Here is a 16,827-nt window from a genome sequence, read left to right on the forward strand (position 1 = left end):
CCATTTCACCCATCCCCACTGCCATTGTGCTGATGTTCTTGTCCATGTTGACAAAAGTTGATTTCATGCCCCGTATATGCCTCTGGACTGACATGACTGCCTTTGTTTGCAGGCGCTGTTGCTTTAACATGTTGCCCTCGAGCCCCATGGCTGTCAATGTTTGCTGGTGGACTCTGCACACGCGACCTGCGGCGCCGTCTTGCACCCGTGTGTTCTACCTGTGAGGTGTAGGGCACAGTGGCATGGCTCACATCCTGGGGCATCGTATTTTGCTCCGGGCCCCTGCTGTCGTCAGACGAGGTGTCTAAGGCTCGCAGCCTGGCGGCAGCACGCCTCCTCAACCTCACACATGCAGGCGGTGATGTGGCCGGTGACTCAAACATGAGTGGCGATGCTGGCTCTGGGTGAGGTGATGCTGGCTCTGGGTGAGGTGATGCTGGCTCTGGTTGAGGTGAGGCTGGCTCTGGTTGAGGTGAGGCTGCCTGTGGTAGTGGTGAGGCTGCCTGTGGTAGTGGTGAGGCTGCCTGTGGTAGTGGTGCGGCTGCCTGTGGCAATGCTCCCTGGGCTGAACTTGTGCTGGCCAGAGATGATCTGTCTGGCCGGTGTGCACTCTCTCCTGCAGCATGTCCTGTCCTGCGCGAAGTCACATCTGTGGACAGAAATGCAACATCAGCTCAGTGTACCTAAAGGGCTGCATTGCAAGCATCACAATAAATTCATGTAACACTCTCACATTGTCCTCTGCCTGCTTTTGGCTAATGTGTGTACCATGCATTGTTGTCCTGTGCTATTCACTTCATGGTTGGGGGTTCCCTGACTACATCTCCCAGAATGCATTGCCTGTCTGCACTAACACATGGACTGGAGTGGGATACTCATTTCACAATGGGGGATGTGGGATAGGGGTAGGGGCGGGCTACATTGCTGTGCATTCGTCTTACCTTGTTGGGTGGCGGCTCTGGCAGAGCTGTCGGCATCCCCAAGACCCACGACGCTCTCGTGCTCTATTGTGGCCTCCACCAGCTCCTCCAGTTCGGTGAGGGCAGGTGCCCTGTTGGTTCCACCTCCAGTCTGGCTGGCCTCCTTCTGGATTTCCCCCATCTTCCTCTTGGTTACAATCCTCAGGTCATACCAGCGCTTTTTGAGTACCTCTATGTCCCTGTGGGTCACTCCCACAGCATTGACCTGCGCCTGGATGCCCAGCCATATATTCCGCTTTTCTGACTCCGGCACTTGCAGGGACTGCCTCCCAAACAGCTTCTGGTGCTGCTTCACCACCTCCTCCACCAGCACCTGGAGTTCCTTGGGGCTGAATTTCATCTTCCTCCTCCTTTCCCCTCCATCTCTCAGTGTTCTCTGCGTGGACATGATGAGTTTGTGCTGCACAAACAGGCACTGGCTCCCTGCCTCTCCTCTGCACTCCAAGCCTCTCCTGAGTCTGTTAATTGTGTGCACCTGCCTGGGTGTGGCCACGTCCTGGTTGGGTGGGGTGTGGTTGCACAGGATTGGCTGTTTCATCCAGTCATGTGATTTTTTTCCCGATTCAGTAAATACCGATTCGGTATTTACCGTATCGGAAAATAACACTTCGGTATTTACCGAATCGGAAAATAACACTTCGGTATTTACCGAATCGGTAAATACCACCTCGGTATTTACCGATTCGGTAAATACCGATTCTTGAATACCGAATGTTACCGATTCGGTAAATGTTACCGAATTATTACCTACATATAACTTACCGATTCTTAACCCCTTCCCGCTCATGACGGAGCCGCTCCGTCATGAGCCACGGTTGCCGTGTGCTCATGACGGAACGGTTCCGTCATGACACGCCCGTTGGCGGCCGCTCCGCCTACGCGGCGCTGTTTCCCCGCCTGTGCGGGGGGACAACGCAACTGGGCGGAGTCATGACGGAACCGTTCCGTCATGAGCACAGCCCAACCGTGGCTCATGACGGAGCGGCTCCGTCATGAGCACAGCGCCACCGCGCTGCCCCCCCGCACCCCCCAGTACCGCAGCGGAATTCCCGCCGCGGTGAAAGGGTTAAATACCGATTCGGTACGGTTCGGTATTTTAGAATCGGTAAATTTTATTTACCTACATGAGGCCCATAGTCTTTTAAACAATCACTTATAGAAACACCTACTTATTCGTACAGGAACTCTTTCAATCTTTCACTCTCACATACACTCACTTATATACACCAATAGTCACATATACTAGTTTAAAACATATGTAGTTACTCATAAAGACACTATTGAGACAGTCATTCACTCACTAACACACCCATGCACACACCCATCCACCCATACAGTCTTCAACACATACAAACAGTGAGTCACTCATTCATGCACCTATGCACTACGTAATACCCCCCACCAAACCATACAGACACTCAGACACTCATACTGATACTCAAAAAACCAACTAATAACCTATATAGACACTCATGTAGCTACTCACCAACCCATGAAGCCACTTATACACAAAGTGAGAGACTGATACAGATATTTACATATTTAAACATTACTCACTAAGCCATGTATTCCCTAAGATACACTTAATCAGTCAGTTATACAATCAATTTTTCAAAAACAAATCATCCATTTAGACACTTATATACCCATTTATTCTTCCATCGACCTTGAGATATACATATATAAAACATATGTAATTTTCAGAAAAACACACATTCACTGGATGATGTCATCAGTGATGTCATCAGTGATGTCATTTGAGATGTCATCAGTGATGTCATGAGCGATGTCACTGACCATGTCATGAGTGATGTAATATGTGACGTCATCAGCAGTTCATTGCGGGCGCGCGAGTTATAGTTAGCTGAACTAACTATAACGGGGGAATTTCAATGGTTTTGTACGAGTGAAAAGTCCAGCTAACTATAACACCCCTGAAACCTATGGTTTTTTCAGTGAATTTCTAAGGTTTTTTAAATGCTAATTCCTAACTATAACGTACCTGAAACCTATGGTTTTTTCAGTGAATATATATATATATATATATATATATACCAAATGCCACTCTCCAAATTGCTGAACACCATTGAACGGGTGCCTCCGCATCGTGAGAGAGCTTCACGTCGTTCCACAAGGAACATACACCAGTAGATGCGTTTCAGCCACCTGCCTTTCTCAATACTGGCTTTACGAATGGAGTCACATGATTGCTTTTTAAATACACTTGCTTTTACTCCCATTGGATCACATATCAGTTACCATGGAGATACGTTGTCCTGTCTCCATTTGCCTTACCCAGCCAGCGTGTAGCCATCTTGAAGTATGTTTAGGATCAATATCAGTGGCAGACTCATTTGACACAATACAGCATAAGTGGCCTTTACTTTCACAATGGAACGAACACGCTGGCTGTCTGTTGGTCTTCCTTTGCTTAGCCGTGGGAGTAATGAGTCTTCATCCAACTAAAAGAACAACTCAAGCAAATCAACTTGTTTACCACCACCAATCATTCTTCAGATCATGATGCAGCACTAAAACACACCTGTTAAAAAGTGCCCTCCTGAGCACAGACAAGGACAATCCATACCGCCTGAGACTTCTACACATGTAATGTGTTTACACCATTTACCATCCTAAGTGCATTTACATCCCAATGTCTTAAATGTGATTTTCCAGCAATGTCCTCCAATGGTTCTCCTCAGTCGCACCACCCAAACCACCAGATTAAGACCCCGGAAGTCCCATACTTTGCTTTGTCAATGTCTGAAATCTCAGTATCACACAAGGACGTCCTTGGATAGGGCTCCACCATCTCTTGCACTGTATTGTACACACCAAGGACGTTGAGAATACATCTCGTCACGGGTAGTGCTGCACAATCTCTAGGACTGGTCTGGCTCTCTTCAGCTCATCAAGCACAGAGGAACAGAAGGAAAGCATTTCAAACCTGTAGGGACGAGAGAGGGTCAGAAAGTGATTTAATCCTGTTGACATAAATGATAACAAATTGTCCAGTATGTACAGTATTTTCAACATAACTGACTATATATTCATGAGTAAAGCTACCAACCAGGGTACAGACCACAAAGTTATACTATCAATTCTACTCCCCCAGCCATCGTCTCCCTCTCTCTATATGGCACAAACTGATAAACACTGAGACACACATAAACGCATCAGAACTGCCAGAGTCAGTGCCAACTGCTCAACATTCGTCTCTTATGGAGTGAACCCAAGGCTAGGCCACAATCAAGGGAGAAACAAGGGGGAGACAGCATAGCGGCTCCTTTAGAACTCTCCAACTCCCACTTGCCCGGTGGTACGAGTGCACAACCGCATCTGTTGCACCAACCATACTCCACTGTTTGGGCAGAGGTAACCGTGACAACGATAAATCACAGAGAGCTTAAATGCACACCAGTCCTGATTGTTAATAAACCATTGACCATTTCACATCATCAGTTGCCAATCTCCATCACTACACTCATGAATTGGAACGTCCCCGGTCCCCGTGAATGAGGGAACAAGAATGTGAGACCTGGATACCTGGAGGAGACACCACCCCACCATGACCCTCCACTGAATCAGGATCCTTCACACCCTGCTCCTTACACCTCATAGGGGTTACAAGTGATATCCCAGATCCTTCCCTTAAAAATGTGCACAATGTAGCAAAGACAAAGAAAGTACAGAAGGAACTGGGCTAGTAAATCTGGACTCAGGGCTCCTCATTCCCTTTCCGTAAGCTGCAGCTCTGCCTCGCTCCTGAGGATGGGTTGATGCACACATTTTAATTTTATTTTGACAACTGCTTCTGAAATTGTGTATTTTTCAGATGCAGCAGTCATATCTGTAACTTGTACATTTGTGCTTCAGTGAACCTCTGGATCAGCAGACAGGGGCTATAACCCCCTCTGTATAAGAAGCACAACAAATGTTTACCACCTAATGTATGCAAAGTTACACTGGATAGACCCTATAGACTTGTTGAGGTTTCTTTTCTTCAGTTTCTTTATATCAGTTATTTTCTTTCTGTTTACAAACTTGGAGAATTTGCAAATAATAAAGTCCCACTTTCAAGCATCTGAAACTCAGTACACAGCAGCCAATAAAAGGGACCTTTGGTTTGGCACATCTTGTATGGTGAAAGAGCGACTATTGGCCAAAGAGGCGCATAAAGGTTGTGCTCTCATATCTGCTCTTCACTAAGGGTAAGGACTACTTGAAAAGTAATAGAATTATGAGCCAAAAAGAAGTAATGTTAGATAGAGCCTGAGGGAAGCCTGGGTTGAGTTTTGGGGAATGGCACCAGAATATCACAGCCTACGTATCGTTTGACATAAACATTGCGTCCTAAATATTGTTTACAAACATATTGCTGAAATGGAGATAATAATATAAAATCTACACCCAGTGGGATGATGCTTCTGCAAACGGTATCCAGGATACAATATTTAGAAGATATTCTGGCACACAACCGGAGTTTTGTTTAATATCACTGGCCTTATGGCCTTTCGTGCAGCAAAAATAAAATCTGAATCTAGAGTAGAAAATAAATTAACTTACACCAAACATTACTAAAAGGCAATAAATCAGATGGAAAATGATACAAACATGAGGTCTGCAGGCTACTACTAGGGGGCTCAGTCGGGGTGTAAATTTTAGAAGCTCCGATTATACCACAATGACTTTAGATTGCACTGACATGGGAAAGGGAAAGGAGGCAAGTAACCCTAATTGGCTGAAGGACAAAGATTGCAAGAGAGCCTAGGACATTGAAGGGAAGGGGGAGTCTGGTAATGGAAAAGATAACTTTTAATGATGATCAGTCTGGACCCTGGTGAGCCCTTGATCCTCCCAGAGGGATGGGGCTGCCCTGGAAACAATGACTTTTAATGACGATCAGTCTGAAGCCTGGTGAGCAGCCCCTGCTATTATCAGAGGAGTGGGGCTGCTTGGGAAACACATCTTATTTGAGGTCATTGGTAACACTCAGACTTATTCTCAGAAAGTGAGTTAAATTACAGTGCCCACACCCTATGAAAAAACAAAAAGTTGAATGGTCCCACTCTGCTACATGCAGCTTTTGGGCAAGTGTTATGTCTTGGGACCAGAATTATGACAATGCTCCTGATGCCATTAAGTGTGATGACAAAGTTCATTGAGTTGATAAATGTGATGATCATGCTCCGCATGTCATTAAGAGTGATGAACAGGCTCCCCATGTCATTTATGAGCAATCAAGTTTCCCAGTCCCTGATCAGTGGCATTTACGATCTGAGAATTAGTGGGTGACTTCTTGGTTTGATATTGGTTTCTAGCTTGACTGCAGGGCTTCACCCACCCATCTTTTCCTTTACAGGGGAGATTTCTTCAGGCTATCTAGGTTAGGGTTGATGACTCTTTTTATGTGGTCCTGCTTCAGCGTTGAATCAGCCGAGGGATGGACAAATGCTTGACTGGAGCCAGAGAGAGTATGTGATTTGAGTCCCTCAAAGGAGAACCTTTTAGTGTGACCCGAGTGGCAGTGTGGTGATTACAGGAAGAATATACATTATTTTACTCTAGAGAGGTTCATCGTGTGAGCCTTGTCTGGTTGGCTCTTGTTTTCATTGCTATCTTCCTTGGCTCAGTTGTTTTTGCCTTCACTTTTAAAGCCTTTATTTCCCCAATCTCTGTCTTGAGGATACCAATATCTGACGTGTGGGTTTCTAGCAAGGATATTAGTTCTGCTTGTGACTGCTGAGACCCACAGGTCTCTGTTCTGCTTGTGATTTCTGAGATCTACATGTCTCTCTTCAGCTTGTGACTGCTTAGATCTACATGCCTGTTCGACTTGTGACTGCTGAGATCTACATGTCTGTTCGACTTGTGACTGCTGAGATTCAGTCTCTGTTCTACTTTTGAATGCTGAGATCTACAGGTCTCTGTTCTGCTTTTGACTGCTGAAACTCATATGTCTCTGTTCTGCTTGTGTCTGTTAAGACCCACAAGTCTCTCTTCTCCTTGTGACTTTCGGGACCAATGGGTCTCTTCTGCTTTTAAATGCCGAAACCCACAGATCTCTGTTCTGCTTATGACTGCTGAGATCCACAGGTCTCTGTTCTGCTTATGACTGCTGAGATCCACAGGTCTCTGTTCTGCTTATGACTGCTGAGATCCACAGGTTTCTGTTCTGCTTATGACTGCTGAGATCCACAGGTCTCTGTTCTGCTTATGACTGCTGAGATCCACAGGTCTCTGTTCTGCTTGTGACTGCTGATACTCACAGGTCTCTGTTGTGTTTGTGACTGCTGATACTCACAGGTCTCTGTTGTGTTTGTGACAGCTGAGAATCAGAGGTCTCTGACTGGCCTCTATCATACCCACTCACCAATTTGGAAACACTTCCAGTTTGCCCAGAGGTGCTGCATTCCCGTTACTTTCCTTCCATTGTTGCTTATTTTCGTGATTCTGCCCGGGTCAGTCAGCTCTTGTGGACAGCCTTGCAGACCAGTAGACTGCACCTGGGCCACAGTGGCTTCCCTCTCAATAGCCTGGCGCCTTTTTTGGGAATGATCTGCCACAAAGCCCTGTCTTCGATTATCAATGCCTGAGCCTCAGGAAGGACTGCAGACTTGTTTGCTAGCCCCCCGTGCCCCACTGTAACATCACAGCTGCAGGCGCAGGAACCAATGCTGAGACTGAAAAGGCAACACAGAGTCCCACAGCCGAACCAACCCGTCCGTTTACCAGCATCAAGAAGGCGCTTCTAAGAACCCTAAATATCTCATGTCCACAGAATCTTGAAGCCAACACTATCAATCCCTCTTTGTCTGACCACAAGAGCGGGTGGTAAGCAAGCCACAAAAGGAGGTCATGTGGTCCTAGGTAAGAAGTTGTTGTTAGAAATAAGAGCCAACAGGTGAGAAGGATGCAGGCCCAAGTCATGAAGGATTTCTAGCACATGAGGTCTCTACTGCCGACAGAGATCACGTCGCAGGCAGGCCTTCTCTTCCCACACCGTTCGAGTAGGGATATACGACATAGAACTGCAAACTGAAGAGCAGCACCACAGTCGAGAACAGCATGGATTTAAATTACTCGAAGCCACCAATGACTCTGACAGCTTCCATTGATAGCCTGCAACACTTTAAAGACAAGAGAGAGAAAAGACAAGGCTAGCGGAAGGAGGCAGTCAGAAAAGCAAGATAGGAACAGAAGGGGTTCGAAACATCCGTAGACACGGACACACACACACACAGAAACATACACACATGGAGACATAAAAACACGGAGGCACATACACACGTAGAGACACACAGAGATGCACACATATAGAGACACACACACACAGAAACATACACACGCAGAGACACACACACAGACACATAAACACCGAGACATACACACAGAGAAACACGGAGACGGGAAACGGCCACTAAAACGCGGCCGTTTCCATGCATAACCATAACCACGCATGCATTACAACGCATGCGTGGTTACAATGAAAAGCCTTTACCACGCATACCTTTACTACGAAATTTGTAGTAAAGGCATGTGTGCTACAGTTAAAAGAAAAAAAGGGGGGTCTCCCCCCCACAAAAAAAGCGTGGGATTAAAAAAGAGGGCTTCGAGGAGCACCCCCAAAATAAAATATAAAAAAAACGCACCTGTTTCAGTCATTTTTAAAGAAAGAGATGTGGAGGCAATCGGCGTCATTAGAGGAACTGGAAGGACACTTCCGCTTCCTCTTAACGACGTGGAACGTCACCAAGGAAGATTGAGGGGAGGAGAGGTAAGGGGGAATAAGGGGGTGGTGTCGCGCAGGGGTAAAATAAAAGGGTAGATTTTTAGGGTGATATCCTTTAACATGAAAATGCCATTAACATGCATAATTTAACAACGAAAATCGTTGTAAAAGTATGCGTGTTAAAGGCATTTTCGTGGTAACGGATATGCGTGGTGATGGCATTCGCGTTGTAACGCATGCGAGGTAAAGGCATGCGTTACAACGGAATGTGTTGTAAAGTCATGCAACCCACGGAGACAGACAGGCAGAGTTGCACACACACAGACGGAGACACATACACATATGGAGACACACGGAGATGCCCACACATGGAGACACATACACACACACACACACAGACGGAGACACACACACACGTTCTGTAAGAATATTCAGCCTTACATTTTAGCTCTACAAATATACTGATCTGCTCCATTGCAGGATAGAAACACAAGTACAGAAGCTGGCCTTATGCGACTGACTTCGCCCCTTCCATCATCTTAACTAGTTTCTGTTGTCTGCTAAAGCACTTAAATGAACATTTTCAACCTTGTTCCCTTCCTTACGCCCTGAATACTATTTTAATCATCTCCTTATTTTCTAGGTGTTTACCCAACCCCTAGTGAGGCCTAATGGACAGAATGTATTAAGATAAACTAACAAATTCAATCCATTTTCGGATCAGACAACCATAAGACCAGGCACCGAGATCTGCACTGTGTCGCTGTTGAGAAGAAGCAGATAAAACTTTGTGTGATCCAAACTCAGGCACAATCTCTGGCCAGAACCGACTGCTCCAATCCTCTAGCCTGATTCACAGAGCTAATCTGAGACAAAATCCTAAACTTACTACTTTTGGTATTCACAGAGGCATTTAGTGGTAGTAAAGTTAGGATTTTGTCTTCAGTCTGTCTTAAGTATGTCTTAAATCTGTCCTAAGTATGTCTTAAGACTATCTTAAATCTGTCTTAAGTCTGTTTTACGACACAGAGGAGAGCTGAGAGTTTTAATATGACTCCAGGCTCTTCACCCTTAGTGCAGTGAACACTAATACTCCTAATCTGAGATTTACGACTCAGAGGAGAGCTGAGAGTTTTGATATGACTCCTGGTTCTTTACCTTCAGTGTAGCGGACGCTAATACTCCTAATCTGAGACCTACGACACAGAGGAGAGCTGAGAGTTTTAATATGACTCCAGGCTCTTTACCTTTAGTGCAGTGAACGCTAATACTCCTAATCTGAGACCTACGACACAGAGGAGAGCTGAGAGTTTTAATATGACTCCAGGCTCTTTACCTTTAGTGCAGTGAACGCTAATACTCCTAATCTGAGACGTACGACACAGAGGAGATCTGAGAGTTTTAATATGACTCCAGGTTCATTAATTTAAGTGTAGTGAACACTAATACTCCTAATCTGAGACCTACGACACAGAGGAGAGCTGAGAGTTTTAATATGACTCCAGGCTCTTTACCTTTAGTGCAGTGAACGCTAATACTCCTAATCTGAGACCCACCACACAGAGGAGAGCTGAGAGTTTTAATATGACTCCAGGCTCTTTACCTTTAGTGCAGTGAACGCTAATACTCCTAATCTGAGACGTACGACTCAGAGGAGAGCTGAAAGTTTTGATATGACTCCAGGTTCTTTACCTTTTGTGTAGTGAACGCTAATACTCCTAATCTGAGACCTACGACACAGAGGAGAGCTGAGAGTTTTAATATGACTCCAGGTTCTTTACCTTTTGTGTAGTGTATGCTAGTACTTCTAATCTGAGACCTACGACACAGAGGAGAGCTGAGAGTTTTAATATGACTCCAGGCTCTTTACCTTTAGTGCAGTGAACGCTAATACTCCTAATCTGAGACCTATGACACAGAGGAGAGCTGAGAGTTTTGCTATGACTCCAGGCTCTTTACCTTTAGTGCAGTGAACGCTAATACTCCTAATCTGAGACCTACGACACAGAGGAGAGCTGAGAGTTTTGATAGGACTCCAGGTTCATTACCTTAATTGTAGTGAACGCTAATACTCCTAATCTGATGACACCGAAGGCTGCCCACCCTAATGAAATCTCTGAGCACCGACCTACACAGTGAACAGGAAGAGTGACAGTACTGAACCCTGCAGGCTCCCAAACTGGGTGTCCTATCACCCAACTTTATATGCACCATCCATGGCATTCTGTCCAGTCACATGGACGCAGCAATTACATGGCAAGAGCAAACGACCTGCTACACGGTCCAAGGTGGACCACAGCCTGTGCAAGAGCTGTTAGAATGAGAGGTACGTTTGTTGAGGCTAGGTTCATAGTAGCCCTACCGGGATTTCTGCATGAAGTGAAAGTGATTTTGATTAGATTTGCACTCTTTATTTTAACTGGACGAGGACATGACCAATTCCAGCCCCAGTACCAATGCTGACACCACCAAAGTATCAGACAATTGTGGTATTCAATGATTCAATGACCTTGGTGAATTGTCACAGAAAGTGGTTTGTGGGGAGGTCAATAGGAAAGGTGACTTCAGAAGTGGTTGTTATCATTTCCAAGATGTTTTAATTGAAAGAGGAATTTGTTGAGTGTTGCCATGTTGCCTCCTGACACCTCAGTGTTGTGTTCACTAGTAACACCTCAGTGCCGTGTTGACTCGTGACACCTCAGTGCTGTGTTGACTCGTGACATCTCATTGCCATGTTGGCCTATGACACCTCAATGCCGTATTGGCTTGTGACATCTCAGTGCCATGTTGGCTTGTTTCATCTCAGTGTAGTATTGACTAGTGACATCTCGTTTCCATGTTGGCCCATGACACCTCAGTGCCGTGTTGGCTCGTGACACCTCAGTGCCGTGTTCGCTTGTGACACCTCAGTGCCATGTTGGCTCGCGACACCACAGTGCCATGTTGGCCTTTGACACCTCAGTGTCGTGTTGGCCCATGACACCTCAGGGCTGTGTTGTCTCATGACACCTCAGTGCTGTGTTGACTCATGACACCTCAATGCCATGTTGACTCGTGACACCTCAGTTCTGTGTTGGCTCATGACACCTCAGTGCCGTGTTGGCTTGTGACACCTCAATGCCATATTGACTCGTGACACCTCAGTGTCGTGTTGGCTTGTGACACCTCAGTGCCATGTTGGCTTGTGACACCTCAGTGTCGTGTTGGCTCGTGACACCTCAGTGCCGTGTTGGTTTGTGACACCTCAGTGCTGTGTTGGCTCGTGACACCTTAGTGCCGTGTTGGCTCGTATCACCTCAGTGCCATGCTGGCTCATGACACCTGTGCTCTTGTTGAATGTTGAGACCAGCTTTCCATGAGTGCAGAGAGGAACAGGCAGATGATGGTTGGGGATGGACCGAGGCACCTGAGTTGGCGAAGAGCTGCCTGTAATCTTCTGATTTGTTGCGGATTAAACCTGAAATCCAAACCTCCTCGCCAGCTGTATGTCTCGCATTTAACAGAATCCTCAGGACCTAGTGTTGGGTAATGGAATACAGTTTCTCTCGAAGGAGAACAGGGATCAAGCACGAAAGAATGGCTCTGTATTGACCTCAACTATATGGTTCGGTTTACAAGAGTAAACTCACATGTGTAGGGAAATGTTCAGTGATCGAGAGAATGGTTTGGATTGGAAAAGGATCTTGAGAAGATGATTTGGAAATGTATGTGACTCCTCATTATGTAACAGGACTATTCCTTTTTATGTCACTGAAGAAAAAACAGCAGGTCCCTAAACAATCACTGATATGGTGGGCAACCATTAACCCTGAGACATTTAAACACATCATGGAGCAAAGCAAGATATTGAAATGACCTCTAAGAAATGCATCCTTTGAGGGCATTCGTCTCTTCCATTCTTGGGTTGCTGATACTACAAATGCTCATTCAAGAGAGAGGCTCTACTCAAAGTACCCAAATACAAAAAGAAATCTAAAATGCAGATGATACAGAAAAGCTCGCCCGCCTCTGCTCCTTACTCGATCTTCTGCAGCCGGTTGTCTGGTTGCTTCAGGACATCACAGAGCCGGGATACACCATTGTCATCCAGTTCATTGTTGTCCAAGTTCAACTCTAGCAAAGAGCGATTGGCGTGAAGGAAAGTGGCCAGATCTGCACAGCAAGCGCCGGTTATTTCACAGCTTCTGACGCTAAGAAAGATGAAAGACAGAGAGAGAGAATTAAAAAACAACAGTAGTAGTTCTCTAACAATCAAGATTTATTGCTCAAGAGTCTCAAAAACAAGGAGCAAATAATCAGGAGAGTGGATGTCATGGGCCAGTAGTCTCTGATCCGAGGTGTCACCTGTTTGGTATGTCAGGGTCTGACTAACCCTCTTCTTTAGTAGTGAGAAAAATGAATAAAGTACATTGTAGAACATCCTCTTTGCTACACACTACATATGCTTGGTGTATTTCAACCAAGGACACTAAAATACAATAAACCACATCGCACATAGTAAAACAACTGAAGTTTATCACTACATCAACTTTCCTGAGTGTTCTTGTCAACTTAGTGCTCTTACAAATGCATAATTTGTCTCTTTCCTACTCCAAGGAAGATCCCAAAGATGGACCATACGTAATGGGTACACCTGGCCTTACAGAGTGTAAGCCTCATTGAGCTGAGTCCAAACACAATGCAACTCGTACTGAATATTCAGACTAGGAAGCGGAGGGCAAAGACTGAAATGACGTGCATGCTGGTCTTCTCTCTGGCTGGTTTGTTGTGCGTCCCCCAAAAACATGAACCTATTATCAATAATCCAATACTGCTGAAATACACTATATATCTTGTTGCAATCAAGACGTTCAAGGTAAATGTTAAATGCATAGCGAAACAAAGGATATACATAAATAAAGGACGGCCCCCATCCCTGCCCCCTCTTTGTTTTGAATCACCTGAATGAGTCACTGCTCTATTTAGGTGTCCCCATATATCCTTCCTCCTCAACACTCAATCAATAAATTGAGTATTTTTATAGTGCAGCTACTCCCCCGGGGGTATTGAGGTACTTTGCTGCAGGTATCAGTTCAAAAGGCAGGTTTTGAGTCCCTTCCTGAAGTGGTTCAGCGAGGGAGAAGTGCAGAGGTGGAGGGTGTTCCAGGCTTTGGCGGCGAGGTGGGAGAAGGAGCGTCTGCCAGTGCAGCAGCGGCAGATCCGTGGTGTCAGAGCAGGGGTGAAGTGTGAGGATCAGAGGTTTCTGGAGGGTTGGTGGAAGATCAGGTGGTGGTTCATGTAGTCTGGTCCTTGGTTGTGGAGGGCTTTGTATGTGTGGGTTAGGAGCTTGAACTGGTATCTCTTCTGGATGGGGAGTCAGTGGAGGTCTTTCAGGTACTGGGTGATGTGTGTCCTCTTGGGCAGGTTGAGGATCAGTCTGGCTGCTGCGTTCTGGATTGCCTGGAGTCTGTGCAAGAGTTCGGTAGAGGTGCGGGCATAGAGTGTGTTGCCATAGTTGAGCCGGCTGGCGATGAGAGCCGGCGTCACAGTTTTCCTCATGGTGACGGGGAGCCATCTGAGGTTTTGCAGAGCATGTAGATCATGCAAGCAAGTTGAGGTGATGGCGTGGACCTGACATTCATGGAGAGTTCTCTGTCCAGTATGATGCTGAGGTTTTGGGTGGGTCCGAGCTCCGTTGGCCACCAGGAGTCGTTCCAAAGGGCAGTATGTCTGCCGAAGATCAGAACTTCCGTTATGTCTGTGTTGAGTTTCAGGCAGGTGTCTTTCATCCATGTTGCATTCTTCTTCATGCAGCTGTGGAAGTTGGTCTTCGTCAAGGTGGGGTTCGTTGAGAGTGAGAGGACGAGTTGAGTGTCATCGGTGTAGGAGCTAATTTTGTGTTGTGTGCCCGGGTTAGGCGCATGTAGCTAAGCTGCTCATTTCTTACATTGTCCTCTTTTTTACAATAATATTTCTGCTGTGACCTTTTGCACATATTCACATGCGTGACAATGTTGGATTTGTTTCTCTGAAACTACTTCTGTTTACACATCAGGCTTCACATAACATTTTCACAATGCCTCAAACACCAAGTACAAGGCCTTTACGCACAACTGTACAAATGTTGTTCTAGCTTCATTCACAAGGCAGCAGGGTTATCTACATATCCATAACCTTGAATCTATACGTACATTGTAAGGATACTTTTATTATAGTCAGCATCTCGTAGGATTAGCAGAGGAGGCACTTCAGCTGGCACCGAGGGTCCATGCATGCCGAGACTTCACCATGCAGTGTTCTGACATCTCCGTGAGGGGTTTCCATTTCATGACCAAGACGGGGTCCTACATTCTCTCCCACCAGGTAATGGTGTTGGATCATCCCTTAGGGGATTCTTGGCTTTACACCTACACACACTCTAGGTACACACAGAGTAGAGTTAACATAGCAGGAGTACGCCTGATTATTAACTTGTATTATATGCCTGCATATATACACTGTTTTAGCACCATGGTAGAACTATATCTGCAATTTACTCTTTTGGTTCTCATAATCACTTTCATCTGCTTCGGTCTACTGATTATCGCAGCACATGTATTTTATACAAGAATAACATTGGTTCAATAACTATTGTAAATGTCTAAGTGTGTATTCTCTGTATATTTCTCTGAGAACAAAAGAGAACGAGTGACTGAGTGATAGGTTCTGATCTGTTTCCACAATCCCTGAGGGGTCAGGGTTGTCATGTTCAGTGGTTGCTAGAAATTATTCGCTCCTTGGTAGGGTTAGGGGGGCTTAGGGTGGCACTGTGAGCCAGCTGGTCTCTAGGGCAACATATTCTGTGGGGGGCTTGGAATCAGTCTAGGCACCTCACCCAAAGTATATGTTGTCCAACAAAGGCAAAGTTCCTACAGATTAATGGGAACTACACAACAGTTGATGTTGTGCTATCTGACACTCAGTCTATCTTATGGAAGTCTCGCCGTGGACCATACATTTATTCAAATTTCTTTAGGCTTCTTCTTGCTTTATACAATGTTCCAGTCCCAGAGTGTCTGGGCTGCCCCACATCCTTACAATGTCTCTCTTGGCCACCATGAGAGCAACAATACACAACACCAGCGTGTATTTAGGTAAAGCCTGCACTCCTCATATTCCCAGTGTGGCCATCTGCGGACCGAGTGCAACATTTGTTCCTGTTACAGGCAACACCAGGTGGCTCACCTGTGCCCAGAAAAGACGTACAGGTCAACAGTCCCACAAAGTGTGGGCAATGTACCAGTTTGGCTGCAGCCTCTCAGCCATGTGTCATTATCTGTTCTCCTATATGGAAAAGTCTAGTCCTCATAAAACAGGCCTTGGGTAAGATCTTCTGTTGTACAAGGAGGAAACCTGCTCTAATGGCGCCTCACTTGGGTAGCGGCAGGCCTCTTCCAGTCATCGTCCTCCAAAGTTCCCAGGTGCTGTTGCCATATTTCTTTGACTGCGGCTTTGGGGGACGGAGAGACACTCAGCAGTGTCTTCTAAATGTCCATGCTTGTGCTTGTGTAGGGGGCTGCCCAAAGCCTGCACTCGAGTGAACTTCTTTAGCTGCTTCCTGCAGCGGATTCCCTTAGCCTGCCAGTGCATGTTTTATCCCAATGACAGGTCTCGGGGTTCTCCCCATGAAGTACAGAGATGAGGAGTTGAGGGGGCAGCACCAGGGCAGGGTGAGCCGGGGGGGTGGGACCCCCAGTGCAGCTCTCTTGGGTTCTCCCCATGAAGTACAGAGATGAGGAGTTGATGGGACAGCACCAGGGCAGGGTGAGCTGGGGGGTCCCCCAGTGCAGCTCTCTTGGGTCTCCCCATGAAGTACAGAGATGAGGAGCTGATGGGACAGCACCAGGGTAGGGTGAGCCGGGGGGGTCCCCCAGTTCAGCTCTCTTGGGTCTCCCCATGGAGTATAGAAATGAGGAGTTGATGGGACAGCACCAGGGCAGGGTGAGCCGGGGGGTCCCCCAGTGCAGCTCTCTTGGGTTCTCCCCATGAAGTACAGAGATGAGGAGCTGATGGGACAGCACCAGGGCAGGGTGAGCCGGGGGGTCCCCCATTGCAGCTCTCTTGGGTCTCCCCATGGAGTATAGAAATGAGGAGTTG

At 46.3% G+C, this 16,827-nt stretch overlaps 1 protein-coding gene across 1 annotated transcript in view; it reads right to left on the bottom strand.

The window, feature by feature from the left end:
• Positions 1 to 3,281: 3,281 nt before the first annotated feature.
• The window catches only part of LOC146822470 (NACHT, LRR and PYD domains-containing protein 3-like), a 580,768-nt gene continuing 567,222 nt past the window's right edge, over positions 3,282 to 16,827 (bottom strand). The window contains exons 12-13 of the mRNA XM_085613585.1: positions 12,732 to 12,902; positions 3,282 to 3,927 (exon numbers count right to left, since the gene is read on the bottom strand). Coding sequence (XP_085469711.1) covers positions 3,840 to 3,927; positions 12,732 to 12,902 — 259 coding nt within the window. The 3' untranslated portion in view covers positions 3,282 to 3,839. The remainder of the gene's footprint in view (positions 3,928 to 12,731; positions 12,903 to 16,827) is intronic.

The sequence above is a fragment of the Triturus cristatus genome, chromosome 6 (genome assembly GCF_964204655.1).
Source record: "Triturus cristatus chromosome 6, aTriCri1.1, whole genome shotgun sequence".
Taxonomy (NCBI): Eukaryota; Metazoa; Chordata; class Amphibia; order Caudata; family Salamandridae; genus Triturus; species Triturus cristatus.